The 27,143-nt window shown below is 43.3% G+C and overlaps 1 protein-coding gene across 2 annotated transcripts in view; it reads right to left on the bottom strand.

The window, feature by feature from the left end:
• Positions 1–27,143, bottom strand: part of plcb1l (phospholipase C beta 1-like) — a 78,903-nt gene that overhangs the window by 14,719 nt on the left and 37,041 nt on the right. For both annotated transcript variants that reach the window (XR_009785435.1, XM_061753936.1), the window contains exons 4-19: positions 16,261–16,401; positions 15,675–15,754; positions 14,274–14,327; positions 13,489–13,564; positions 11,547–11,647; positions 11,033–11,199; positions 7,047–7,193; positions 5,630–5,787; positions 5,467–5,549; positions 5,086–5,170; positions 2,225–2,405; positions 1,662–1,748; positions 1,091–1,161; positions 893–989; positions 728–812; positions 1–125 (exon numbers count right to left, since the gene is read on the bottom strand). Coding sequence is in view for 1 of the 2 variants with exons in the window: in XM_061753936.1 (XP_061609920.1) it covers positions 1–125; positions 728–812; positions 893–989; positions 1,091–1,161; positions 1,662–1,748; positions 2,225–2,405; positions 5,086–5,170; positions 5,467–5,549; positions 5,630–5,787; positions 7,047–7,193; positions 11,033–11,199; positions 11,547–11,647; positions 13,489–13,564; positions 14,274–14,327; positions 15,675–15,754; positions 16,261–16,401 (1,738 nt within the window). In the remaining variant the exon portion in view is untranslated. The remainder of the gene's footprint in view (positions 126–727; positions 813–892; positions 990–1,090; positions 1,162–1,661; positions 1,749–2,224; positions 2,406–5,085; positions 5,171–5,466; positions 5,550–5,629; positions 5,788–7,046; positions 7,194–11,032; positions 11,200–11,546; positions 11,648–13,488; positions 13,565–14,273; positions 14,328–15,674; positions 15,755–16,260; positions 16,402–27,143) is intronic.

Below are 27,143 nucleotides of genomic sequence, written 5' to 3'. Positions count from 1 at the left end.
CGACGGTCTGGAAGTTGAGCGCCACCAACTGGCAGCCGGCGTTCCAGAAGAGTTGCGGGTTGTAGTTGGACGAGTCCACTCGGGTGCCTTTAGGGTAAATCCTGCTCAGCTGCAGTTTGTTGTATCTGAACAAAGCAAGCAAGGCTAAGGAAAACATGGCTAGCAATGCCAACGGACTTGAAACACTAAACCTGGCTTCAAACCCTCATTTTAAAGCCAAATGCTGTCTTGAAACCCTAACCCTGTCATGCAATCCTAATTTGAAACTTTAACCTTTGTTCTGCCATGAAACTTTGTCCTTAACACCTAACTTTGGCTTGAAACCCAAATTTTAAAGCCTAACGCGGTAGCGTATTGAAACCCTACTTTGGAAACCTAACCCTAGCATGAAACTGTGTCTTGAAACCCTAACTTGAATTTAAACCCCTACATTTAAACCTAGTCTTAACTCTCTAGAAACCCTAATTTAAAACTTGAGCCTTTGCCTGTCTGTAAACCCTGACCTTTGCTTGAAACCCTAACCCTGTCTTGGAAATCCAATTTGAAACTCGAACCCAGGCTTGAAACGCTAATAGTGTCTTTAAACCCTGGCCCAGGCTTGAAACATAAAACCTGCACTTAAAATCCTAATTTGAAACCCGAACCCAGGTTTAAAACCCGAATATCTTGAAACCCTAAATGCCGGGAGCTTTTGGCAACGCTGTGCATCCTTGTTTTTTCAGGATACTCCACAAACTCCACGGGAGACTTGGTGAGCTGCTCCAAAGCTTTGGTCTCCACAAAGGACGACATCTGGTAGCTGCGACTTGCCTCTGCAGGTACACAACAACAAGAAATGCACATGATCCAGAAGAAAAACAACAACAACTATTGCTACTTATTAACGACGTACTTTTGGAAGCCTCAAAGCTGTTAAACTTGACAGGCTGGATGTAGATAACCAGGTTGGACATTTCCACAGTGGCGAACGCCTCGCTGCCTGCCGTGCCCTGACAATAATCCACACCGTCGAAATGCTTACATGCTGCCAGTATTCGATGGGCGTTATCTGAAAATGAACACCAGAGGGCAGCATCGGCCCGTCACCCACCTCGTCCATGGATCCTTTTTTGCAGTCGTCGTCGTCGTCGTCTTCGTCCTCGCTTTCAGCCTCCACCTCACCTTGATGAGAGACAAGATCAAGTGCATTTATACCAACTGGATTATTTCTTACGTGGAGTTGACTAAATAAAATCCGTTTGCAAGCAGACATGGAAAAAATCACAACAAAAGTTACATGGGAGCCTCGACACAATTTGAGATGATGTACTTGCACATTAGAAGTAAGTAATTAGTAGGACTAGAAATAATCAAGATGGTAAAAAAAAGTCCACAATGTACAGTCAGTCACTCGTACAATTACTTGAATGCAATGACTCTTCTTGGCAGTTATTAACAAAAACCGCCACGTTGTAAAATAAAAAATAACACGACTAGAAATAATCGACAAAGTAAAAAAAAAAAAAAAAAGAAAAAAAAAAAGCCCCTGGCAAGCACAGCCCCAGTTTCTGTATTAGTCATATAATGAAAGCAATTGCTCATTTTGCCAGTTATTCATGATAAGGGCCACCTAGAACAAAAGAAATAAACACAATGACTGGAAATAATCCCCTCGGACTCACCGATGGACTTCCTTCCCTGTGGCCTCAGGCTGAGCTCGGCGCCCTCTGCTGGCTGGGAGGACTCAGTCACATCCTCCTTTGTGGAACCTGTGCACAGAAAACCGCTTTTAAGTTGCCCTAAAATGGAACATTTTATGAAAGCTCAGGATGAGCTCATGCATATTATTTACCAATGAATAACATTTATTTGTTCTAAAAAATACCAACCATTTGATTCATTTCAGATTTACGTGACGATACATTACATTCATAAAATAGAAGACTAATTAGTTAATTATCTTTGTTTAATAGGCGCACCGTCCCCATATGCATTTTAAAAAAATTATACGACAAAATTGACGGCTTCCCGGATGCCATTTTGAGAACCCTTGTGTCACGTGTGTGTGTGTGTGGCGTGTTTAAGCACCCGGGTGGGCAGGCGGCATCCGTGCCTGACAGGAAGTGTATGCAATCCACTCAGCTGATGGAGAGGGCCATGAAAGTGATGAATGCTAAACAACGAGAACTGTGTTGCACTACTGACCGCAACACATCATAACGGCCTCAGTGTGTGTGCGCGTTACCGGCTCCGGGCGAGGACGGCTCGCAAACGCTGGACGAGTCGCTGTAGGTGTTGGACACTTGCTCTGACAGCTTCTTCTTGGCGCTGCCGTCCGACGAGGCCTTGTGGTGCTTCTTTTTGTTCTTCACCAGGATCTTGCCCATCAGTTCCATCGGGCTTGGCAGAGGCGCACCGGACTCCAACTAGATTAGAGGGCGGGGCATAAAGATTTCAGATGAAAACGATACGTAGATGTCCTTCAGGAGGTTCTGTTTCACGAGAACAATGATTAGAGGACATTGCCAGAGACGATGTCATGGCATGACCGGGACGTCCAATCAGATCCCCTATATTGCGGGCGGCCACAAGGCACCATATTCTGACGCTCTTACTAAATAACTTTTTAGGCAAGAATCACAGACGGAATCAAGCGATGATGTCATTGCATTGCCAGAATTTTACTGATCATCCAATCAAATCATGTGCACTGCGAACAGCCATCAGGGGGTGGAACCTCTGTTTTCATATGCCCCAGCTTTTGAAAGATGTGTTTGGTTTTTGTTGAATTTTGTCCCAGTTTTGTACATCCGCTCGGTTTTCCTCGGTTCAAAAATGTTCCGTACCAAACGCATCCATTTTTTCCCCTTTAACCAACACGACTATAAATCCTTCTTGCATTGGAAGTGATTTAAAAACAACAAGAAACCAGCAAGGGAGGTATTAATTTCGCCAGCCTTCACTCCACGCCAGCAATCGCATATGAGATTTGACGCCTTTCCCAATTGGCATTCACGGCACCGAGCGCAATGATTTAGACCCCAAATTTCTTGGGTGAGCTCAATTTAATTCAGCCGCCCGCCCCACATGCCTCAAGCGCTTTTTCTCTCGCAATGAAAGTGGGAGGCATTGAGAGAGATGCCCGATGCTCACCCCCACCCTTTAAAAAAACCACCAAAAAAAACAAACAAATGAGGTACAAATCTGTTGACGTCTCAACTGACAAATTCCCGCATGTCCTTGTGAGATTTGTTTTAGGGCGAAACAGGTGGCTGACTTCTGCTGTCACTTTTTCTATTTATGCGTTTGTGTCGCACGCGGTGATAAAATCAAGTGGCGGGTCGGCCCGGGAATGGAAGGAATGACGTCAGAGGACGCCATTAACGACAGAGAGCTGATCAACTGCTTGATATTAGCACAAATGTTTGGGCGGGTTTTAACTAGCTGTAAACAAAGGAAACGCGTGGAAAAGCAGCAGAGACTGAAGATCAGAGCTAAACATCTTGACATTGAAATACCACACTTGCCATTCCTAACAAAATAAAATACTAACTAACCAGGATGTCCAGGCCAGATATCCCATTGGCTAAGCTATGGGAAGTGATCGTCATTGCCTTCACCTTCTCCCCGTGATTACACGCCCACTGGTGGAAATTGGACATTTCCCCCGCTTCATCCCCAGTCGCTGGGCTGACTGAGCCTCTGGTGAGAGGAGATAACGCTTTGCGACTCTGCTCGCTTCTGACAAGACGTCCCTGCTGGATCACGCGCAAGCAGGGAGCGTTGTATACGTGTGAAACTAAAGTCCTCACGCAACCACCCTGTGTCAATCCACACAATGACGCCTTTGGAGAAAGAGGGGGAGATGGGTGACAAAGGGACAAAGCAAGGTTTGGACTGGTAGCCATGGCAACAGAGGAGAGCCCGATAAAGGGCCGTCAAGGAAAAGCACGTTAAGATTATACCTAATAATGCGCTTTAACGATGATGCTAACTTTGCCGGTCTGGGGAACCATTGCGTGTTGTACGATCGCGCTTTATGGTTAGGTAACTTTTGCAATGAGTTGCGGGAATGCAGACTATTGACAATTCGACATGCTAACGTTTCCAACCCGGGGAATCAAACTCCATTGACTTTCCACCAATATGTGTGCAAGGCATCTTTTAACAGGAGTCTGGAACCTCACTCCATCCACATAACATAAACATGCATCATATAAACCATATCAAATGGAATACAGTATTTATAATGACTTGACAGGATGCAGACGGATTGAGGCGCTAACTTTGCCCATCTTGGGAACCCGACTCCATTGTTTCGGGGTATTTACACAATCTAAATTATCGTGTAAAGTCCACAATTTGACCTGCGTCAATCCACACAATGCCACATTTTGATTGAAGAAGTGGGACGTGTTATGCGAGAGTTTGGCTACAAGGGGACAAAGCAAACTTGGAGCCCGGTAGCCATGGCAACAGAAGCGAGCCTGATAAAGGGCCGCCAAGAAAAAGCGGCGCCGAGATTATGCCGCACTTTGTCATGTGACCATTTAATCAGTTACGGGCAAGATTCCGAGGCATGTAAACAGCAAGACGCGCATAAATGAATCACATCTGCGGGAGGCCATTTTGAAGTGTGTGACAGACGGGTGGGGGGTGAGTGGGGGGCGGACGAGCGCCAGCACGCCTTGCCAAATGTGACACAAACTGTCGATACCAGGCGTGTTATGTGAGACCACAAATTGACTGGCATGTGCCCCAGGAAGTTTGTGTGTGAGCGTGTGTGTGCGCGCGCTCGAGTGTCAAATGAAAATATGGGGTCGTGTGTGCCAATAATTTTGTACATTACTGTTTTCTAATGTACGATTGATTGGCAATGCAGAACGCAGGTGTACCTAATAAAATGTCCTTTGTGTTTGCATGTGTAAGTGTGCGTGTGTTTGTGTGTGAGCGTGTGTGTCCAATAAAAGTATGGAGCCATTTGTCCTCATGATTTTGTACAAAAGTTACTATTTTCTAATGTACAATTTATTGTAATTGCAGTGCGCAGGCGTACATAATCAAGTGTCCTTTGTGTGTGTGCGTGCGTGCGTGTGTCAGACTCACGGGATATTTCTCGAGAGGTTCCGTCAGCAAAGCGTCACCAAATATCGAGCGGCAGTACTCGGCCATCTTGGCCTGCTGCTTGGGTCTGAAAGACAAAAAAACGAGGGATTCTGTTACTGACAGTTGATGATTTTAGAGTGTCGTAAGGTTCCTAAGCAGGCCTACACATAATTTCGAAGAGTAAACACAGTGCTAATGCTAACATTAAAAGCTGTGTCCTGGTTGGTCCACCCACATCATAGACCATTATAAAAGGTGTAGCTAATAACTGCGATCTATGGGATCAGTTTATTACTTACTTAATTAACATATAGCTGTGTGCAGTTTGATCCTGAAACAGTTTCCCGATGTGAAGATGTTAGCTGTCCTAGCCAGACTTACGAGTCCACGTGGTTCTCGAAAGACAAGATGACGGGGAAGGGCGAGGTCTTAAAGGCACACTCTGCGATGGCCTCGATCACCTCCTAAACACACCAACACATACATGTGTTAGTTTAAGCGGCGTCTTGCTATCAACTATCAACTTTGTTGTCCCGGCCGGTACCTTAAAGGAGACCTCGGTAGTCATGGTGAAGCCGTGAGTGATGACGGGCTCTTCTTCTGTGGTGCGTCCCTTCCAGCAGTCCAGCTCGATGCAGCGGCAGCCGGACAGAAGCACCTGCTTGTACATCTCCACAGACGAGTTGCCCGCAAGCTGCCCCGCTACACGAGCAAAACAACAAACACTTTAGACCTGTTAGCATATTAGGATGTAATCAACTCTCCTTTGAAATTGTACTTTAGCACAGGACGAGAGGTAAAACCCATATAAAGCTGCTTTAGCACTTTTGTATTCAGGTTGTTGTCATAAGTTAGCATGTTAGTATTTGAGCAATTCTCCTTACAAACAAAAAAAAAATAAATCTATCAGACTTAGATGCTTTTTGTACTCAGGTTGCTATCGTGCTATAGTTTTGCATATTTTTAGCACACTAAATGTTAGCATTTTATCTGTTGTCGCTCAGTTTGCCATCAAGCTAGATGCTAACATGACAGCATTTTATCAACTCACATTTGAAAACCGACCACACCCTGCGATGTAAAATCTTTTTAGACCTGTCTTAGCGCTTTCTCAACTTGTGTTGAAATTACACAATATGGTAGCATATCAACAGTTAGCATGTTAGCATTTTATCAACTCTCATTTGAAATAATACCTAAAAGGCAAAATATAACTGTTGGTGAATTCAAGTTCATGATTGTAATATTACTACGTGTGTTATATGAAATGGCGTCCTTCAGACGCGATTACTTATTGTACAATGTGTAATTGTATATTTCTGTTATAGTTTTCCCCCACAAATTGGTGTTCACCAACGATGGATGTGAAGAATAAAAATTGCTGAACATTGGTTGACTCGCCATGTCTTTCTGAACTAGAAGACAACGTTTGTGAAATAAAATCCTGTGATCTCTGGACTCAAATTGTTATGTTGTTAGCATTCTATCAAATATCGAGAAGTTCCACTTTATTGACATCCTGCGATGGAAACATGGAACTAAATCCTGATTCAGTAGCATTCCAAATTGTACCAGGGCAAGCTTAAGCGGGACTGGAAAACTTGGTGAAAACGCTCAAATAGCACAAAAGTTGAAAGGCAATCTGACCATCTTGAGTGGCTCTTTTCATACACAAACACTGTAAATGTAACATCACAGTCATACAGTAAGAGATTCAACAGTTTTCTCATTTCCACATTTTTCCGGCCATTAAGGAAATTCAATGAATTCCCATCAGAGGAGCCACACTCTGATGCACTTCAAAAGAGTCTGGCCGACAATGAAATTCAATCACTAGAAGACGACGACTTAACATCCATTGAAGGGAGGAGAACAAAATGGTCTGAGCATCTTGTTCTTGCAGTTACAAGACACAGCAGAAAAGCTCACGAATAACAATGAGTGTGTGTGTGTGTGTGTACCTGTGAGGTAAGTGTTGTGCGAGGAGTTGATGAAATAGTGTGAGAGGGGAAAGGTCATGTCTTCGCTCTGGTCCAGCTTCTCCGGGGGGATGATGCTGTTTTCCTCGCCGTTCAGGTACCTAGCGAAGCCCTCCACCGAGATCTGACCTGTCCAAATACAAAAACAACAACACAATCAACTGGAGATGAAGGCTCTGACGCTGACCAGATGACAATCTTCGGGATTTTCTCATGCGTTTCAAGACACAAATAGATGACGTTGGTTTCCGCTTCGATGTAGTACCACGGGAAGCTGCGAAAAATGCGCCGCGTCCGCGATAAGAAAACTGGGTGTGTGTCCTACTAAATGTGTTCCGATTTTACGGGAAACGCATGCCAAAACCAGCACAGTAGCGTCCCCTGGAAAAAACGCTAGACGCGAAATTGGGTGGATATGTCTATCATATAAGGACCCACAAAAAGGTCTCAAAGACCAATGTTCGAAATTGAACAGCATTTCGGTTTGAAGCAGACGTTTTGTGGCAAATTCTGGTTCTCGTACTTTGGTAGAATGTTAGGAGAGAAAAAATAAAATAAAATCAGCCCCTGACACTGGTTTTACCTGTTGACATGAACAATTCTCAAGGAACCATGTCTGTGATTGAACAGGAAGTCAGCCATTTCGGTTTGAAGCAGACATTTTGTGGCAAATTCCAGTCCTCGTACTTTCATAGAATGTGGGTGGGGGCACAACCGGTTTCAAAAGTCTTAAGGACCCAACCCCGGAATTGACAAGAAAGTTGGCCAATTTTGTTTGGGACAAGAAAAGAAAAATAAATCAGCCCCCGACACCTGTTTCGCCTATTGACACGAAACTTGGTGGACGTGTCAATCATAACAGCCCCATGCCCGAAATAGAAGAGGAAGTCGTTCCTTTTGGGTTTGAGGCAGACATTTTGGGGCAATGTCAAGAGCTTTAAATAACTCCTACAATGGAATTTTCCCAAATGAGCACCAACTGGATTCAAATATTTTCAAAAGATGGGCAATGCTAAATTGCCAAGCATTTTCGCCTTGAGTTTAATGTGGGCGAAGCACGGCGGGAAACCATGATGAGCGCATTGCGCAACAATTGCTGAGGCTTTCATGTTGTGGCTGGTGAGCATAGAGTACGAGGTTTTGTAAATGACCTTTAACGTTCTTCTCTTTGTCAAGGTCGTCTTTTTTTGTCTCCCCTGTTCAATAAAAAAACAAATAAGCTTCAACAAATTAGCATACAACCCACATTCAGTACTACCTTGTCTCATTTTAGCATATTGCACAAGTGCTCAGAGCAACAACAAAAAAAAATACAAAATAAAAAAAGGAAAACCTAATAACGGTCTGCTGGGCACGCACACTTATTCTGATGTTATGCAAAGCGATGCGTGTGCTCGGCAGGCGCGGCAAGTCCCCTCGGCCACTTTATGCTAATTAATGCGGCGCCGCCCTCTGCAGAGTCACTTCTCTAATTAACGCCGGGCTGCCGTCTGTGAAATCGCTGCTCTCGGCGTCCCGGCTCTCCCCGAAGACCAGCGGGGAGCACCCCTTGCCACCAGGAGGTCTAACATCTCGAGCCCTCTAACCCCTACCACCGTGCTCCAAAAAAGACCAAACAAGGAGAAAAGGTGTTAACACAGTCGACATCTGGAGGTGCTTACTCCCAAGAGCTCACTTTTACCAGTTAAAAATAATAATAAGGAAAGCTGCTGCAGCGATAAATGGGACATTCTCCCAATTGTTTGCGAGTGGATTGAACAGAAGTTCACCTTTGAAGGATCCCAGGAAATGACCAAAATGGGAGCTTCAGACCAAATTGGCAGACTTCCTGTTTGTTTTATGGCATGGGTCCTTGAAACCTTTTTGTGGGTCTACTCGTGATAAACATGTTTACCAAATTTCACGTTGCTCGGAAAAATTGGCTTTGAGTACTGAGATTTCCAACTCAACAAAATCTCTCGTAGGACCCCTACAAATGACAACCACATTTCTGTAAAATTGCCTCTTCAAAACCGAAATGGAAGACTTGCTGTTTGCTTTACAGCCTGGCTTCTTCAGACTATTTTGTGGGTCAACTCATGGTAGACACACCTGCCAAATTTCATGTTCCTAAGGGAAATTGGCTCCGGGGGCAGAATTTTCAAAAAACGTTCAAGGCGTGCTACCGATCCGTCACACCTCGTGCTCAGTCCCTAATAAGGATTCTCTTCAGAACAAGTCTGGCATGGACGTTTATTAGGATTTTAACGATCCCCTATTACGTTCCATTTGAATAAAGGCTTCCTCTCAGTGACAATAAAGACGAGACTCTCGTGGTGCCAGACCATTTCAAAGGCTCCTAAGAGATGATTATTACAATATGAAATCAACGCTGCAAATGGAGGACGAGATATGGAATAAGCAGACATCTGATCCTCTTTGAGGAAAGCGATGCATGTGCGCTCACTGGACACAACATTAGGTACACATGGACAGTAATGCGGCAGTCGGCAAACCTTTTGGGATTAAGAGCCACACGTTTAATATTTTGGAATGGTAAAATGGCCCGGGTCATCAATTTTATGATTTACCATCAAATTAAGTATGATGACTTGGACAATTATTTGATTTAAAGATGTTAAATCCGGTGCATTCCAAGACAAAAATGTAAACGGAAGTGTCCTTGAGGGAGGAAAAAGCGGGACATCCGGATGAGCGCGTGGACCCCGCTGACGAGCAGATGGCCGCACTTCCCTTCCGGCGGGATAAATACTTCACACGGGGGGGAAAAAATGCGTCGTCACCAAGACAGGGAAGGGCGAGCTTCCGAGGAGCGTGAGCATAGACACACCAGTGGTTACAGTTTAATAACACCCTTGTTTGAATGTGCTTTAGAAATGATGAGCAACTTAATGAGGCAAACCTGACTACATTAGTTACTAGATAAATAAAATCAATTTTTTTTTTTTTTAAATCAGGTGGATTTGTCTATCATAACAGGATGCACGAAAAGTCTCAAGGATCCATGCCTCTAATTGAAATGATTATCTGTCTCGTTATTACCCATCCATCCGTCTACCTACAATACGCATCCATCTGTCGAGCCATCCAATCATCTTCGTCATCATCTAATATCATCAATATGTAGAATTAAACAGTCAGTATTTGTGTGGTTAAATACTTTAAAAATGTAATATGAACATTATTCACAAATGTCCCAATCCAAAAAAAAAAAATAAAAGATTGTACTACCCAATAAAAAGTCAGAAAATTGAAAATGTGTGAATATTGACAGCGCGAGAAAGCTGAGGTTGACTGCATTGTCGACTAGATTTCAGCAGATTTTGTGACGCTCGACCTTGAAGGCAGCAGCGTGTGGGTCGGCTGACACCTGGGATGACTTGCGAGCACTTCTTGATTCACCGCGGCTCGTCCATCTAGCTGCTCGTTCATGAATTATTCGCTCGCTTGTCACTTCTGATGTTCAATTTTTAAACTCTCCAAAGCAGGCCGGGCTCGCTTGCTCTTCATTCTAACTGTAGCTCACTTGCAAACTTTTTAACAGGCGGGGGTCCATGTTTGGTGGTCCTACTTTTGTAAACATTGTCCCAAACATTCCCGTTCTACTCATATAAAAAAAAAAATAATAAATAAAAAAAAAAATAATAATTTAAATTAAAAAGCCACCGCTGAAGACAGGATACTGTGTTTACCTACAGAAAGTGAAAGGCTAAGAAAAAGTGGAGTTGCTCCCTCATTTGCAGCCCTGAGAATTTCATGTCCATGTGAATTTTGTCCATTTGTGAATACATCGCAAATTACTAATTGCCCCCCAATAATTTTGTCCATCAATTATTCAACAGATGCGAACATGTGCACCAATAATTCTGTTCATCACTGATTGATGATCACTCTCAATACGCTGGTCCATTGTTTCACGAGGCGTATCCCAATACATTTGTCCACCATAGGGTGGCAGCTATACCGACCGTTCTGCGCGAGCGCGGCGTTGGGTTCGTATTTGTCCAGCAGCTGTTGGACCTGCTCGGGCTTAAGGGGCGGGTACAGGATCTCGTTGAGTCGGGGGTCTCGCTGCTTGCTGTTGATGAACTCCGTCATCTGCTCCACGCTCAGGTACGGACGACTCTTTGCCCCCCTGACCCACCGCCAGTACCCGACAAAAACAAGAAGAGGAAGACAAAATAGAGGAAGTTGACATGTATTTACAATAATACAAAATATACTGCAACACTATGATCTAGGATTGACTGTCATTTCAAATCGATCGGGCTTTTTCCTTCACGGAGTGTGTTTGTTTCTGTGGAACAATGAATCACCCCTCTTTTGCATCCCCAAATAGACTTGCCCTTTATCCCACACTGTCTGCCAATGCCTTGATTTCTCTCCTTTTTTCTTTTAAGAGGTTGCCAAGGTGATGGCTTCCCTGCAAAATGCTGGATTAAAAAACAGAAAGGGAAAAAGAGAGCGAATGAAATGTCTCACACGTCCGAGAAGATGTGGTCCAGCTCGGGCCGGGCGCAGATGTTGCTGAGGAACAGGTTGTATACCTCTGGCGTGAAGTCTTCTTGGGGGATGGAGTCATTCTGCCGGTTCGTAAAATGACAAAAAAGTGTTAAAATTCGCAAACTGTTGCATAATGAAACTACGTAAAAACGTGAAGTAAAACGACTCTTGTGATAAAAGGAAGGATATTAAATTTGTTGGCAAGCTTCTCTGCTCATTTTCAGGCTCGTCGTTTAACATCCGATTTATGCTCACCAAGGTAAAAATGTTTTCAATTATCGTATTTTTATTTCTTTTTTAACAATCAATTGCTGGACCCTTATGTACGTTACAGTAACAATCATGTTTCGTGTCAAAATAAGTTGTCCCGATACTTTTGGCCACCGCTGATTTATTCACTAATCAAGATGCTTGGGTCCAAATACTTTTGCTACATTATTTTTTTTTTAAATAGGTGTGTTCCATTTTCTGTTCTACGTTTATCATGATACTGACGGGCAGGTCAATGAGTCATCGTGTGTGTGTGTGTGTGTCTTTGGTGTGTTTTAAGGATTAACAGGCGTACCATTTAGCTGTAATTACGAGCCCGCAGGAACAGCAGCAAATCCCGGCAGACTTTCATGAGGCAACACGTTTGGCCCTCCCGCTCCCCGTGCTAATTAGCTACTGCTCGGTCTACATATCTATATATACACACACACAGGCGCGTGTGTGTGTGTGAGTGAGTTTGTATTCCGTGTTCGTGGTGTTTGTACTAAGAGGCCATTCATTAGGCTTCTTTTTACAACACGACTGCGCTGCCGTGTAAGTAATTGTCGCCACTTTGCAAACATCTAAACTGGCACACTTTTGGCTGATGGGGGAAGGGGGGGGGGGGGGGGGGGCGCTAGTAACAGTAACATTTTGAGCGTTTTTATCCAATAAACACCCATAACATTTTTTTTTTTTTTTTTTGCACAAATAAGAAAACTCACTGCGCGCTAAGTGAGTGATTTTCTTTGATGTCAATTGTTAGAAGATGAAAGCATGTATCTCCACATTTTGTAATTTTTCAAACAATATACATAAATAAGGAAAAACAAACAAGCAAAATGTGGCGTGCCGCCCGGGCATATCGCTCATCTAAGAAAGCGCCCCTGCTTGAGTCAGCATTCAGTGTTAAAACTACTCAAACATGAAGTAACTGGTGAGTAACTTGGGATTCCTACCTTGTTTCACGGAAATGAATCTCTTTGAAAACTTTTCTTTTCTGTGGAACTGGAGAAACTGTGTGGTCATGTGACTACCTGGCTCCGTTTGATTGGTCAAATGGAGTCAAATTTCATGAAGACGACGAACTGAAACTCAGTGTACCGTTTCTTCTTAATAAAAATACTCAAGTAAAAGTGAAAAAGTATGTTGGATAAAAACTACTCTGACAAGTACAATTCATCCCAAAAGTTTCTTAAGTCAATGTAACGGAGTAAATGTAGCTTATTACTACCCACCTCTGCTAAACACCCAATGAAAAGCATTTATCTCCACATTTTGTGACCTTTTTGTTTTAATCTGGAGATGAAATTTGTGTGTTTTGTAAAAAATGTTGAGATACATGCTTTTAATCCAAGGGTGATGTCCAGTATGTACTGCAACAAACAAACAAACAAACAAACAAACAAAAATGTCCATAATGTGGAAATCAATGGTTTTGATGGGCCGGTGACGTTACCGGCCAGAGGGCCATACATGAGGGGATGCAGTGACATACAACGAGGGTAAAAATAAAGCAGTTGCATCAATGTGGCTCCCTCGGGTGCGTTTGTGTCATGACAAGCGAGGATGACTCAGACGACGGGGGCTGACGGATGCATGAAAACCAAGGAGGAGGACAGACGAGGACAACAAAAGGAAAGGGGAAACGAGGAATGTTTTGGTGTCTCACTCTGCCGGACGGAAGGTTGCAGTTTTCCAACGCCGTCTCCACCCGCTTGCGGTCCGACGAGAATATCCTGAAGATGCTGCGAGGACGACACAAACGCACAAACGTCAGCCCAGAATTGAGAGAATTTCTCTGTTTATACCATCTATAAAAATATTGTGTTCAAGTGTGAGGTGCCTAAACTTGTCCAACTTCCAAGATGCATTACTGTCCCTCATAATCCACGTGACACCGCCTAACATTTATCTTCTGCTCGAAAGCTGCGCTGATCTCAAACCCAAAGTGATGCAACGCTGCCATCTCCAGGGAACAGTTAGTCATTACAGTGGTTTACAAACCAGCATTTCACAGACAAGCTGGGCGAGACCCTCTTCCACTCCTACCCATTGAAAAACGTATTTGACAAATATATACGTCGGTGACAGTCGCTGGTTGGATTCCAGTTGACGAATATAAATGTCCATGGCAGTGAATGAGTTAATTAACTTTGTGCAAAAAAGACTTAAATAGCCATAAGATAAAATAGCCTACAATGCACTTCATTTATGGCAAGTTTTGCTTGCGTAGCGAGATGAACTCCCCTTCCTTCCCACCGTTAGGCCTCGGTGTGGCCTTAATCAATCAACCCTTAATTAAAGCTTCGAATTAATTGTCTCATTCCGTCTAAAAGTGTATAAACCCTGGCTCCCTGCACACTTTTAAGGCTGGCCGTATATTCTGTGTAAGTGCCAAAAAAAAACCCTGAGCGGGAGGATGAAGAGGAGAATGAGGATGAAGACACGTCTTACTTCTTGACGGGGATTCGACCTTCAGGGTTGAGTTGCAGCTTGAGTCGCGTGTATCTGCACACAACAAAAAGCATTATAATCATACTTATGTACGACACATTGGATCATATGACTGGAGTATATCAACACTGGTAGTTACACTGCAGTCTAGCATGTGCTAAATCCGAGACGGTGCTATAAATAGACGCAACAGGAGCCGGGGCCTTAAGTGGCTCCTGGCTAATAATTAATACCCATTACAGAGTCCACTACTTATGGGAGTCACACTGCATTAATGCCACTGTTTTAGACACCCCCCCCCCCCCCCACCCCACACAGATTTTATATTTAATACAGAGCAGTGACAAATGATACTGTATAATTACGACTTGCTTCATAACGCTTAAATAGTGTAGTTTAATTGAAACAGAAAATGACATTTTAAATGCTACATGTAATCATAACACTGTTTAATGTTCAATGTGATGGTCGCTCAAACATTTTGTTCCCAATTTTTTTAGTCCAAGTGGAGTTGTGGTCTGTCTAGTAAAAATAAAAATATATATAGAAAAAAAATAATTTCAAAGCTACATATAAATCTGAAAATATTGACTAATATATTTTGGGTTTTAAGAATTGAATTTTCTATTTCACTAATGTAATTTAATTGAGTGTAAATCATAAATACATTTTGCATTCCTGCAACAATTTTTCCCATTGGTGTTACTGTACCAGTTGCCCTCATTCAAAGAGTGGCTGAGATGTTCTTTTTCCATTGGACGACAGGGCTCATGTGCCTAGCAACAAGCGGCCTACTCAACTGTGGTTGGTCCGCCACCATTTTATACGTTTTTTATGATCAAGGTAAAACACTGGCTGAATGACCTTTATTGTATATTTTAGGTTTTATGTATGTTTTGTTATAATTGTTGCTTTATTATTATTTATATATTTATTTTATTAAAATGTCATGACTTTTTGCCTGCAGATGACACGTAAAAGCAGAGGGACAAAAAGCGTTAGCAGCTCTTTACATGGTAATTGTTAGCATGCCCTGCTTTTACAAATTAGCGCCGCGCTGGAGGACAGAAGCCGAAAGAAGTCGGCTTAGCGCGCGGTCGATGGCCGCTTTTATTGTGTCATAAGTCAATTTGCCTGCTGTAGGAAAGGGAGGGAGGGAGCCGATCACAGATAAACAACAAATAGCCGCGTGTTGTTAGCAGATTCATATTTCAGGTCACTCCGGACGGGAGGGATCGAACGACGCGCTTGGAGGTGGTGCGGCGCTGATGGCTGACAAAGACGTGCTTTAAAAGCCATCGGCCGGGTCATTCTACGCACTACGCCACAAGACACGAGTCAACCGAGGTCGGTGATTTATGACGACCTGTGTGTGTGTTTATATGTGTGGAGACGGCCTACGCTTTTTCCAGGCAGGCCTCTCTGGACATGTTTTGCACCAGCAGGTTGGAAGCCAGGCTGAACAGCTCCTCCGCCCATTCCTACGGGAAATAAAACGCACACACACATACACAGGCCTCCTAAATAACTCATAAAGTTATGTAGATAGTTATACACAAGTTGCGTAAAAGGAGGTTTGCCACAATTGTCATATACAGTGGATTCAAGCAACAATATAAAACAGCTCGACCTTCAAATGACAATGCAGAATGAGTGGTTGCCATGGCAACTTGCCTTGGACTATCATACAACTGGACCAGCCATGACACAACTGGTGTTGGTTTAGCATTAGCGCCAGTGCTAACATTGACGTTCAGATTCTGACCATGCCCTTTTACGGGCTTAATAAAGGAATATTTATAGGAAAAAAATTCGGATTTATTTTATTTTCAGCGAGGCCACATTTTCAATACAGTATAACACTAGTACTATTACTACCACCACTATCACTACTACTACAGTACAGGGGGAGCCTGGGAGCAATGATAGTTTCCTACTCTACGTGATCTGTGGCCATTCACTATTATACATTTGCCGTGCGGTCTACCTTGGCTGTCTCCTCCTGGAAGGCCATGAAGTTCAGGTATGTGACACTGACCATGTCGGTGCCGCTCACCACCGTCAGCATCCTGTTCTCCAGCTTTCCCGCCAGCGTGCTGACGTCCAGCAGCTCGCGTAGCTTCGCCTCCTTCAACACACACAGAAGACACAGCCGGGTCAAAAACAGAGCAGACCAAATGGCAAAAAGGTGTTAAGCGGTGCGAAAAGAGCGGCGCTGCAGTGCCACACTGTCATGTACAAAAGGAGGGCATGTCTTTTTCTTTTGGTTTTGCCCTTTGAAGACATCAAGAGGTGAAAAGCGCTTGATTGTTGTGCCATTTAAAAGTGGACGGCATGTGAAATCTTCACTTTCACTGCCCTGTTAGACCACAAAAGTGAGCTTGGGGAAAAAAAGGACAGAAGGCGACATTAGACTTTATGAAAGAATCAATGTATTCGCGCCATGTGGCCAACAGCACTGTATTTAAATTGTAGAAAACAAATGGATCTAAAACACTTCCCTGAGGAACTCCACACCAAGTTACATCTGATTGTTACTTTACGTGCTATTCATTAGCCTGTCTATGGCATTTCCCATTATGTATTGGCATTAAGCTAGCAGACATTAGGGCAAAGTTATGTGGCTGTTTTAAATACACAATGTGTAATTCTCTTTGTTTTACGTTTAAATTGACTGTAAACTTTAACTGCGAGTGGCATTAAAGAGCTTGAAGCCTCTTTGTGAAGAATTGTTTACTGACTGCCAAACTGCTACTTGTTGTGACGTGAGTTGAGTGGAGTTCACTGTCACCATAAAACGTTCTTATCTCAAATATTCAGCCAATGGAAAAACGGCCTGCATCTAAAAAAATAAATAAATTGGGTCACTCGTATCTCAAGACACGACTGTAGTTTTTTTTTTTGGATGATAATATATTTTTATGGTATGTTGTGTTATGTTTATTATGAACTAATTATTTAATTAAAACAGTATTTACACATAGTAAATTCGGAAATTCTTCAAGGATATTAATGAATAAAAAAATTATACATTTTAATTAACCAATTACAGGGCAAAGCTAAATTAATGCAAACAAATATATATAATACTTAATATAATACCTGTACGTTTATTCCACCTAAATAAAGTGGTCCGTAAAGATCTATCACTTAGCTACTAGTACAATCCACCCTCCAAGAATAATCGATACATTTAGCTGAACCTCACTTGATCTTACACATGGAGCGATTTCAGCAAGCTTCAATGTGGTGTGACAAAAACAAAAAACAAAGCATCCTGGCTGCGTTGCAGGTCGCCAGGATCGACTCCGGGATGTGCATCGGAGGATGTAATTGTCTGAGGAGGAGGAGGCAGTAAAACAAATATACATTTAAACAGCTCATCTGTGTGAAGCACAGACTATTAGAGAAATATAAAATACCTCTGAGGCGAAAGAGAGGAGGAATAAGAGTCCCTCGCTCTCTCTGCGGCCCGCCATACAAAACAGTCGCTTAATTAACAACAACAAAAGGTCTTGTGAAGGCTTAGCAGGGAAAGCAAACGAGCTGAGATCACTGAACAAATCAAACAAAGAGCTTTGTGTGTTGCCTCCCTCGTCCATCAAGCCAGGCCGGCCAGGATGGAACGTTGCCCCCTTTTGGCACCATTTGCAGACCCCTCCGCCCCACTTTTCGCTTTTGGCCATCCGACGGACAATCGGGGCGCCGGGTGATTACAACCAGGCATCCATCAATCTCTCCAACCATCAATCAAGCCATGAAAAAGTCTAGCAGGGAAAGAACTCTTTCAGTTTGCGAAAATGCACCGCCACTAAGAAGAAGCCATTAGCGTTCCCTTGTGACATGTTAGCTCGTTGCAAAGAGTGACCAGATGAAGAGTGCCAAGACAAGGAAAGTCACGGACGAGGAACGGATGAAAGCCGTGGGAGTGAAATGTAATTTGCGCCAGGGTATCGTGAGTTACCGTGACGGTGGGAGCCAAAATGGTGGGCGGGATGGGACGGGTCATTAAGCTGAAATAAGAGAAGGCCTTTGTGCACCGCGATACTCTGGACGGATAAATTCATCAATTAATCAATGGAAAGGTTCATTCGTTGTTCATCCTAGCAAGACATTGCGTGGGCAAACGTGCTGCCCACGAGCTCACCGTGCTGCCCTTGTGCGGACAATTGTATGCCAAAGCGTTTTTTGGGGAACAAGCACATAAAACTACCAGAAACAATTACAACAGACGCACTGGAAACAGTTGTAACTGCAAAGAGGAGGAAGAATTCCATTGTGTTGTGAATGGCCACCTGTCCCAATACTTTTGTTCAACTAAGTGTTTGTGCTATTAATGAACACAGAGCTCACAAATCCCCCACCCCCAAAAGATATAAAAAATCTCGTATAAAGGCGAACCGGGGAAAAGTGAAAGGGGATCCGTTTCCTGTTGCATCCATGTTGCGTCTGGCCAAGGCTTGGGTCATTAAAGCTGCAGCGCAGCACCTGTCTCACAAACACACGAAAGATGCCAGCACATGCACATGGAAGCTCGGCGACATCAGTCACATGCGCACGTACATCCACAAGGGGAAGAAATGTCGGGATGAATGATTGATGAAACCTCGCAACAACAACACACCTTTATATAGTGAAAGTCATACGCTGTGACTTTCCATACCAATTTTGGTATCGATATTGATTGATTCGATACCAGCGTCATGAAAACAATTTGTTAGTTTCAGTTTCTCTTATGTATGCGCTCATGAACATTCATTGATATTCAGAAAAGTGATAATGAATCCACCTTAAGTGTCCAAAATTAGCGGTACCGCGATACTCACTGGACATACTCATTTATTATGTGCTGTTGTTAACGTTGCCACCGTCATAAACCAAAGACTCCCTTTATTCAAACAACGAATAGAGCTAAATGTCTTCGGAGGTGTAAGCAAACAAGAAAGCTGTCTTGGGGTGAAAATTGAGTTTCAAATGTGTGCGCTAGTTTGAACGCGCCGTAGTCTATCACTAGCCTACACTAAGGCAGTGGTAAAGTCATAATTACAGTAATTATTTGCATGAAATACACTTGTAGGCCCTAATTATGAAACCATTAAATGAAAAACAGGAAGTACTAAATCTTACACCCACTACAAACGTTTGTGTTGCACAGTACTCAGGCAGAGCTAACGCTAATCCCGCCTTGCCAAGACAACTTAAAAACCTTCCACTTCGCACCCTCGCTGCGGGAGCGTCAAATTATTATTATTTTTTCGTTCTCCCATGCCTGCTGTGGGAGTATAGTTGAGCTTTAAAGCTTCTCCACAGATCAAACGGCCTATTTAATTGTGTGGAAACCTTTCATAATCTGGACAGAGTGATTCTGGTGAGCTAGTAGATAAAAAAAAAGATGGGCAGCAAGAGGAATGAGATAGAAGAAGGGAGGGTGTCTTTTATTGCGGCTCTTCCATTATCCACAAATGCACAGTAACACCCCCGCATCCTGAAGGCTGCACGTTTGATCGTTCTCATAGCTCACTGTGACCGCCACCCGCAGGGACAGTTCATAGGTCACGGGCGCCGAGAGATACACCGATCTTTACTGTCATTGTATCTTCTACAACCGTTGATTGATAGTTTTCGCAAAGAATCCACCGAGGAATGTCGTCGAATGCCCATCCCTAGTGATGCGGTATTGTTTAAAACACCATTAGGCTAGGTATTTGGTCTTAGGCAAGGGATAGGCAGTGTAATTGCCTTAGGCCCTCGCCACACACTACTCTGGGCGTCCTGGAGAGCAATTTGCTTTCGGCATTACATCAAACTTGGTTGAGAAGGCATCACGCAAATGGAAAAATTCGTACAGCACGAGAAAAAAAAAGAAAGGTTTAAAAAGAAAAGAAAAACAAATTAATCCCGCAGAACCTGTGGGTAAGTAGGCTAAGACGCGTGGACATCGTAAATAATTCTACAGAGAGGATAACCACATCTAAAAGGATGGACCGGGTCCTAAACCTCCATCATCAGATTTGTGGAAGACATTTCCTCCTCACATGTATGCATAAAATGTTTGGGTGGATTACAGTGCGCTATCCGTTGTACTGTCAAAACAGCACATCTGTGCCATAAATCAGAGCACCAGAAAAGCCATGCTTAAGCGATCATAGTTTCCTTAGTTACATAACAGGGAAATAGATCATCTACCACAACCTAACAGAATCTAAGTCAAACAGCATCAGTCAGAAAAAAGAACCAAGGTTAAAGCGCATCATTTATTGCTAGCTCTTAAATTATTTAGCCAGTCCGTCAATGATGATGTCAACTGTGTCTGAATCGATACATCTATTTTTTAATCAACAAACCCGTTGAAATGTAAATTACGGCCGCCGTTGTGGCTCCCTTCACATGACATCCTTTCAACGGTTACTTCGGTCGGTAGAGAAGACTTGCCGCACTACCCCACAAGAACAAATTCATTTGTTTACCAGTGGTGCCATTGGAAAGGCAGGAATGTGCGACGTCTTGGTAAATTGGTCTTTATAAAATGGAGGGACTGATGTCCAAGTAACGACGGGCCCGTGTTTGCATAGCGTTACTCTGCATGTCATTCCTTAAATGCCAGCACCTTCCACGCTAGCGTGTGCTGACAGCCGCCCGTTTTCATGTCTCGGGGAATCAGCCGAACGTTGGCTCGCGTGACGCACCCCAGAGCTGAGCGGCATGAAAATGTGAAAAATTTATATTTCAAAAGATGTATTCCTCATCTTTTGGTCATGAATAATCCAATCACGGCCTTGTGCTAATTTATCACAGTCATTCCTCAAGCGGCAGAGCTGCACAGCCGCCGAGGCGCTAGCAATGCCTTGAGGGCGGCAGGACTTCAACCATGTGATCCTGAACGTATTGTGACACGTTCTACCTACAGGAAGTGAAATGTGAACATAGTATGTAGTTGGACGTAAGAAAGGGTCAAAATCTCTGGTTTTTGATGGGTTTGTCTTTGTGGACTTTGCTTTGCACACTGGCGCAGAGTCATGCTGGAACCCTTTGCGTTAGGGTTAGGTAGGTAGGTGAGAGTTAAGAATAAAATTCAGTGTTGGTTTGGGGTTTAGGCTCACGGTTAGGATCAGCGTGAAGTTTTAGGGTTAGGTTTAGGGACTAGGTTAGGCTACGTTGGGGTTTTGGGTTAGAATTAAGGGTTGTGGTTAGGGGTTAGGACGAAAGTTTGGCGTTATGGGTAAATTTCGGGTTTAGGATTCAAGTTTATCACAAGACGTTATGTTCCAAGGCTAGGGTTAAGTTATGGGATTTGGGGATACAAATTTAGGTGAGGGTGAAGTTATGGTTCGAGTTAAGGGTAAAGTTTATGGGTGTAGGTTATTGTCAGGCTTTGGGTCAGGTTAGGTTGGGTTTTATAGGTTTAGGTTTAGAGTCAGGATTAAGGGTTATGGTGATGGTTTGAGGTTTTGGTTAGGTTTAGAATTAAAGTTTGGGGTTAGGTTTAAAGGTGAGGAGTTTAGGTTAGGGTGTGGTTTTGAGTTAGGTTAGGCTGGGAGGTCCGGTGTATGTTTGGGATTAGAGCTAAGTGTTAGAGGTCAGATTTAGGGGTTAGCGCTAGTGTTAAGATTAAGGTTCAGGGTTAGAGTCTTAGGTTCGGAATTTAGGTTAGGTTTAAGGATTATGAGTAAGGTTAAGGGTTAGGGTTTTAAGAGTTCAGGTTTGGGTCAGGCTTTGGTTTTTAAAGTTATAATTCATGGTTTTGGGGTTAGGGAGAAAAGGAACTTCCCCCAACTGGACCCACAAAATTGGAAGCAACCAACTGTCCAAAATGTCTTAAAATGAAGATTTAAGAACATGGCTATCGAGAAGAATCCTTGATGGATTCATTTGTGGGTTAATTTGTTTCTCACTTCTTCAGTCCACACTGTGTATCACACCAGGAGTTGACAGGGAAGACAAAATGGGAGAACAACCTAAGTGACACCTCTTCCCAGGTGCACGTCACCCAGGAAACCAACTAAATTACCCGCGGGTGTTTGCCTGCCAATCACAGTGATCCCGATAAGTAAATCATTATCTTCAGCCATCGCAAATCTGTCACAGAGGAGCTCTCCACTTACGCTGCATGTCATTGCATGAGAAATTGTAGAGGCAGTTTTGAAAAAAAATATTTGTATTATCTCGGCGGTCGAGCTCGCGAAATGAACGCTTTTCATTCTGCGGTCAACGCGGCCTCGAGTGTCTTGACCGAGCGCACATGACAGCCGCGGGACTTTAGAAAGAAATAAAGCAGCGGTAATAAGGAGGAAATTGGAACATTTTAATCACAGATGGGAAATGTGCTTTTTTATGTGCGGTTATGTAAGGAGCTGCAACAATACGGCACCATGAGGCCCATTACAAGCCCTTTTTCAACATTTAGTTCCACTTTCGTTTAATTCACTTAATGAGAACAAACAGTGGACACATCAAATGTTCCGTATGTGTAGCGGTGGGCTTCAGGGAGGAAAATTAGGCTGGATTTACACGGCAGGTCCAAGAGGCCAATTCTTACTTAATGCCTATATCCAATTTTTTTCCAACATTTTATTAACATACGCAATGTGGTCCAGAAATCATGACTCGCTTGATTGTAAATAGTATCAAGTAAGTATAAAGTATGAAACCATATACAGGTATAAATTCATGAATAAAATGCAGCACAAATCCTTCCTAACATCACATTAACACGAAGGGCAAACGGGTAAAATGATTGCACCTGAAATAAAGTTCCAGGGTTAGCGACAGCGACGCCCCCCCCCCACCAAAAAAAAAAACAAAGTAATTCCCGCTGAGTGTGCATCGACGCCAAGGCAAAGTTGGAGAGCCGGAAAGGGGGCAAGAGGGCTGCGTTTGATGAGGTGGAAGCGCTCTACCTGCCGCGCACTCTTCCTGCACGTCAACTCCATCAGTCTCAACATACTCACACACGGCGCACACAAACACACACAACTCATTACAGAATCACACAAAACCACATAGGCGAGACTTCATCTTTCGCGTGTGAGCGAAGCAGTTGCATAATGACGCGTGACACTGCCAAATCCAAGGGCTGTGGAATTTCATCAAGCGGCAGATGCTTGAAGGGGTTTGGGAACAATTACCATTTTATTCTTTGTGTTACCTCTGCCAAGCAGGTTATGTGGAGTTGGTTTGTTGATTGTTGTAAGACTGCGGGGTGATTACTGTAGCTACCTTTATGCACTACAAGGCTATTATCAACCATATTTATTGGTTGTTCTTAATATTGCGTTTAACACTACTTGTTCTACTACTTGAATTGAGTAGGAAATGGTACAAAAATATGGGATAACTGGAAGCAATCTATGTGCATTCTTGAAAACAACAACACTTGGATCAGGATAAGGGTGATAGTTGTTGTTAGGGTTAGGGTTTAGGTTTGAAAAGTCCCCAGAAATGTAATGAAATCTCCACTTTCAATCAAGCTACTGAAAAATGTATGACTCAACTCATACTTTCTGCATGAGAAGCAATCATGTGTTCCGACAAAAAAATGTGTAGGAAATGGCTCAAACTTGCTTTGAATCTGCCATACGATCTAATGCTTGACCCAGTTCAGGCATATCAGAGACCTTAGACCTTGGTATAGTAAAAGAAACAAAAGAAAAGATGTGAGATTTGTGTTTTGTTTTAAATGCTGATGGGACACTATTTCACCCGCCCTTAAAAGCACTTCCTCCTCATTGCCGTGTTCTTGGTATTCCGTTCCTCACACGCTCACCCACTCGCTCTGACTCATCCGCATGAATTTTCGAGCTCGATGAAGCCCATTTGGCCCCCAAGCTGTCTGTCAAGCGGGTGATGGCGGGCACTTAAAACAGCTAGCGGGCACGAGAAAGTGGCAGGTACATAACTACAGCAATTAGCCCGTAATCCTGCAGCACACTCATTAACTCAAGGCGACACAAGGCTGACAGAACGCTGGCCGCAGCAGTCAGCTCGGAAATTAACGTGCTGGCCCCCAAAATTTAGTCGGGAAAGGTTCAAAATGATGTGTTCCAATGAAAACATTTTGAAGCAATCAACTAAGGTGTAGAGACAGTGTCATATTTGTCGCCATACTTGGGGCCCGACATACAGGAAGTCTCCACTTTAAAGCACATCTGTGTTCTTTCCATATTATTATTATATTACATAATGTAACGTGTTGGCCACTAGTGATGCTACACAGCCTCCACGGCTGAGGAATGTGCCCCATTAAAAAACAGCTACTTTATTATATTTAAAAAAAAAAAAAAAAAAAAAAAAATGTCATGAGAGTAGAAATCTGCTTCGTGTCCCGAATGTATAAGATGGAATATTGGGACGCAGAAGGCTGTTTTGGCAACAGTAAAAACAGCTCAAGGGGGAGTGGACATATGCTGCACCACCAGCGGGTCACGATCCGCAGCCTGAGGGCTGCACAGTCAATTATTTACTCTGAGACCCCATTGTGGTTTCTCCCCCTGGGGAGCTGAGGGCAGAACTAGGGCCTAAAAAAAAAAAAAAAGATAAATTCCTTTTGCCAGTCTGTGTAGGATATTTTGTGGTTGATTTGGAAACGAAATGTTGCATTGTATTTTTTTGGACCATATTTACGTATGATTATGTGGCTCTTACTATGCAGCTGCACACACATCATCAGACTGCGTGGCCCTTTCATTTTAATGCAGCCGTCAAGTACAGTGAATAAGCAATTGATCACTTGTTGGTTGCGGAGGGTTCAGTGCAATCCAAAGAAATTTGCTTAAAATGTCCATGCCGGTTCTTCCAGTCTGACTGTTTCACGTCTATTTTTGCACCATCCATGCTCGTGATGGGGGCGTACTGTACAGTATGTGCATCTGTGCCTTCCTGGTTGCCAGGTAATGTATTGGAAAAAATGAACGTGGTCTACAACTGTACGAAAGACCAGCATGCTCCACAAAAGTAGGAGACGGTCTACACTGAAGGAAAGACGAATATGGTCTACAACTGCAGGAAAGACCAACATGGGCGACAACTGTAGGAAAGACCTGCACGGTCTAACAAATGTAGGAGACAACAGTCTACGGTGAAAGAAAGACCGACATGGCCTACAAGTGTAAGAAAAGACCAACTTGGTCCACAACTTGAGGATACACCGACATGGTCACCCTCTGTAGGAAGGACGGCCATTATCTACAAAGGTAGGAGACAACAGTATACTCTAAAGCCGGGGTGTCAAACTCACTTTTGTCGCGGGCCACATTGTAGATACGGTTTTCCTCAGAGGGCAATTATGATTGTAAAACCATATCAATGTTTAATTGCCTCATAACATTATTACACATAGACAACAAATTGATGGATAACTAGTTTTGAAATCAGAAGTCAAGGATAATGGTTTGTTCAACTATTGTTCAAGTCACTGTAAAAGGGGTTTGGAGGCAAAACATGCTAACAATAGGTCGTTACTATTTATGACATATGAATATTATAAAAAAATTTGGAACAGATTTTAGCAAGAACCCTGGAAGTTGACACACGATTTGCTTTCGCGGGCCACATAAAATGATGTGGCGGGCCGGATCTGGCCCCCGGGCCTCGAGTTTGACACCGGTGCTCTAAAGGAAAGACCAACAGTCCACAACTGTTTGAAAGACCAACGTGCTCTACAACTGAAGGAAAGACCACCTGTCTATAACTGCAGGAAAAAAAACAGATGTTCCAGTACTGTCGGAAAGGGAGACAGTCTACAAGTGTAGTAAAGACCAACACGGTCATTGTGGGTGGTCATTGTAGACCAAACTGATGGTTTTCTACTAAAACCAATGTGTAGCAAAAACCATCATACGCTTCAAAGCACCAATGTGCGTTGCAAAAGTGACATAATGGCTCACATTCAACCAACTTACTCCATTTTTCACAATTCACCACCGGTCAATCATCTTTCCCTCTATATGACAACGCAAACACAGCGTAAGAGCCATAACAAAGTCATAAACTAATTATGCCATATGAGGACCCTTCCTCATGGGAGATGCGTTTTATTGCCCGTCATCACTGTCTCATCCCTAATTGGAGAACTGTCAGTTTGTGTGAGACACCATGTTCCTACTAGATTTACTTTATTTTATTTATTTTTTGACAATGTGTGCAACAATCCATCCATATGATCAAATTCAGATTTGGGTCTTTGAATATGTGTACAAAGGTTAGAAGATCCTCCCTAAGTCCACCCGGGCGGTGACTGCGAGGATTTATGCCTGCAGTGGCCAGTTAGCAATTCGCCGTTGTGAGCTGCTGCGTGATGTAGAAAGCCTGCTGTTTTGGACATCCTCGTGCCATCTGCCCCTGTAGCTGAGTCGCTAAGCAGACACACACAAATTGAGCCAAAGGAGGACTGTGACTTTAAACAAACCTTGGGATTATTTGCTGCTGAGAGCGGACCGGTCCGTGATCCTTGACGGCTCCAGAACGACGGAAAACAACCCAAAGAGACGTGATTATCAGGCCAAAAGACTGACTGACTCTTTGTAAAGGCAGACTTTTTTTTTTAACTAGCTCTTTTATTGGACCTCTGGTGTACCTAATGAAGTGGCCTGTGAGTGTTTAAAAAGTGCTAAAGAAAAAGGAAGGACTAAACATCTGGCGGAATTATTGACTCCTTTTGAAGTCGTTTTGAGGAAATAAAGTGTGCCTTTAAGACCACAGAGAAATTACAAATATGCTTTTTCATCCCCTCTTAAAATTTACTATCGAAAACTAAATAAACCCGCGGACACGCTGGTGTGGTTGGAAGGGGTAGTTAAAAAGGTGGCCTAATGTTTCTCTGCGGCAAAGGACGCTAAAACACACACAAACGCACACACATTACGTCCACAGAAA

This window comes from Phyllopteryx taeniolatus, chromosome 18 (genome assembly GCF_024500385.1).
Source record: "Phyllopteryx taeniolatus isolate TA_2022b chromosome 18, UOR_Ptae_1.2, whole genome shotgun sequence".
Lineage (NCBI taxonomy): Eukaryota > Metazoa > Chordata > Actinopteri > Syngnathiformes > Syngnathidae > Phyllopteryx > Phyllopteryx taeniolatus.
Note: the sequence above shows the minus strand (reverse complement) of the source record. Positions and strands in the feature narration are given on the sequence as shown.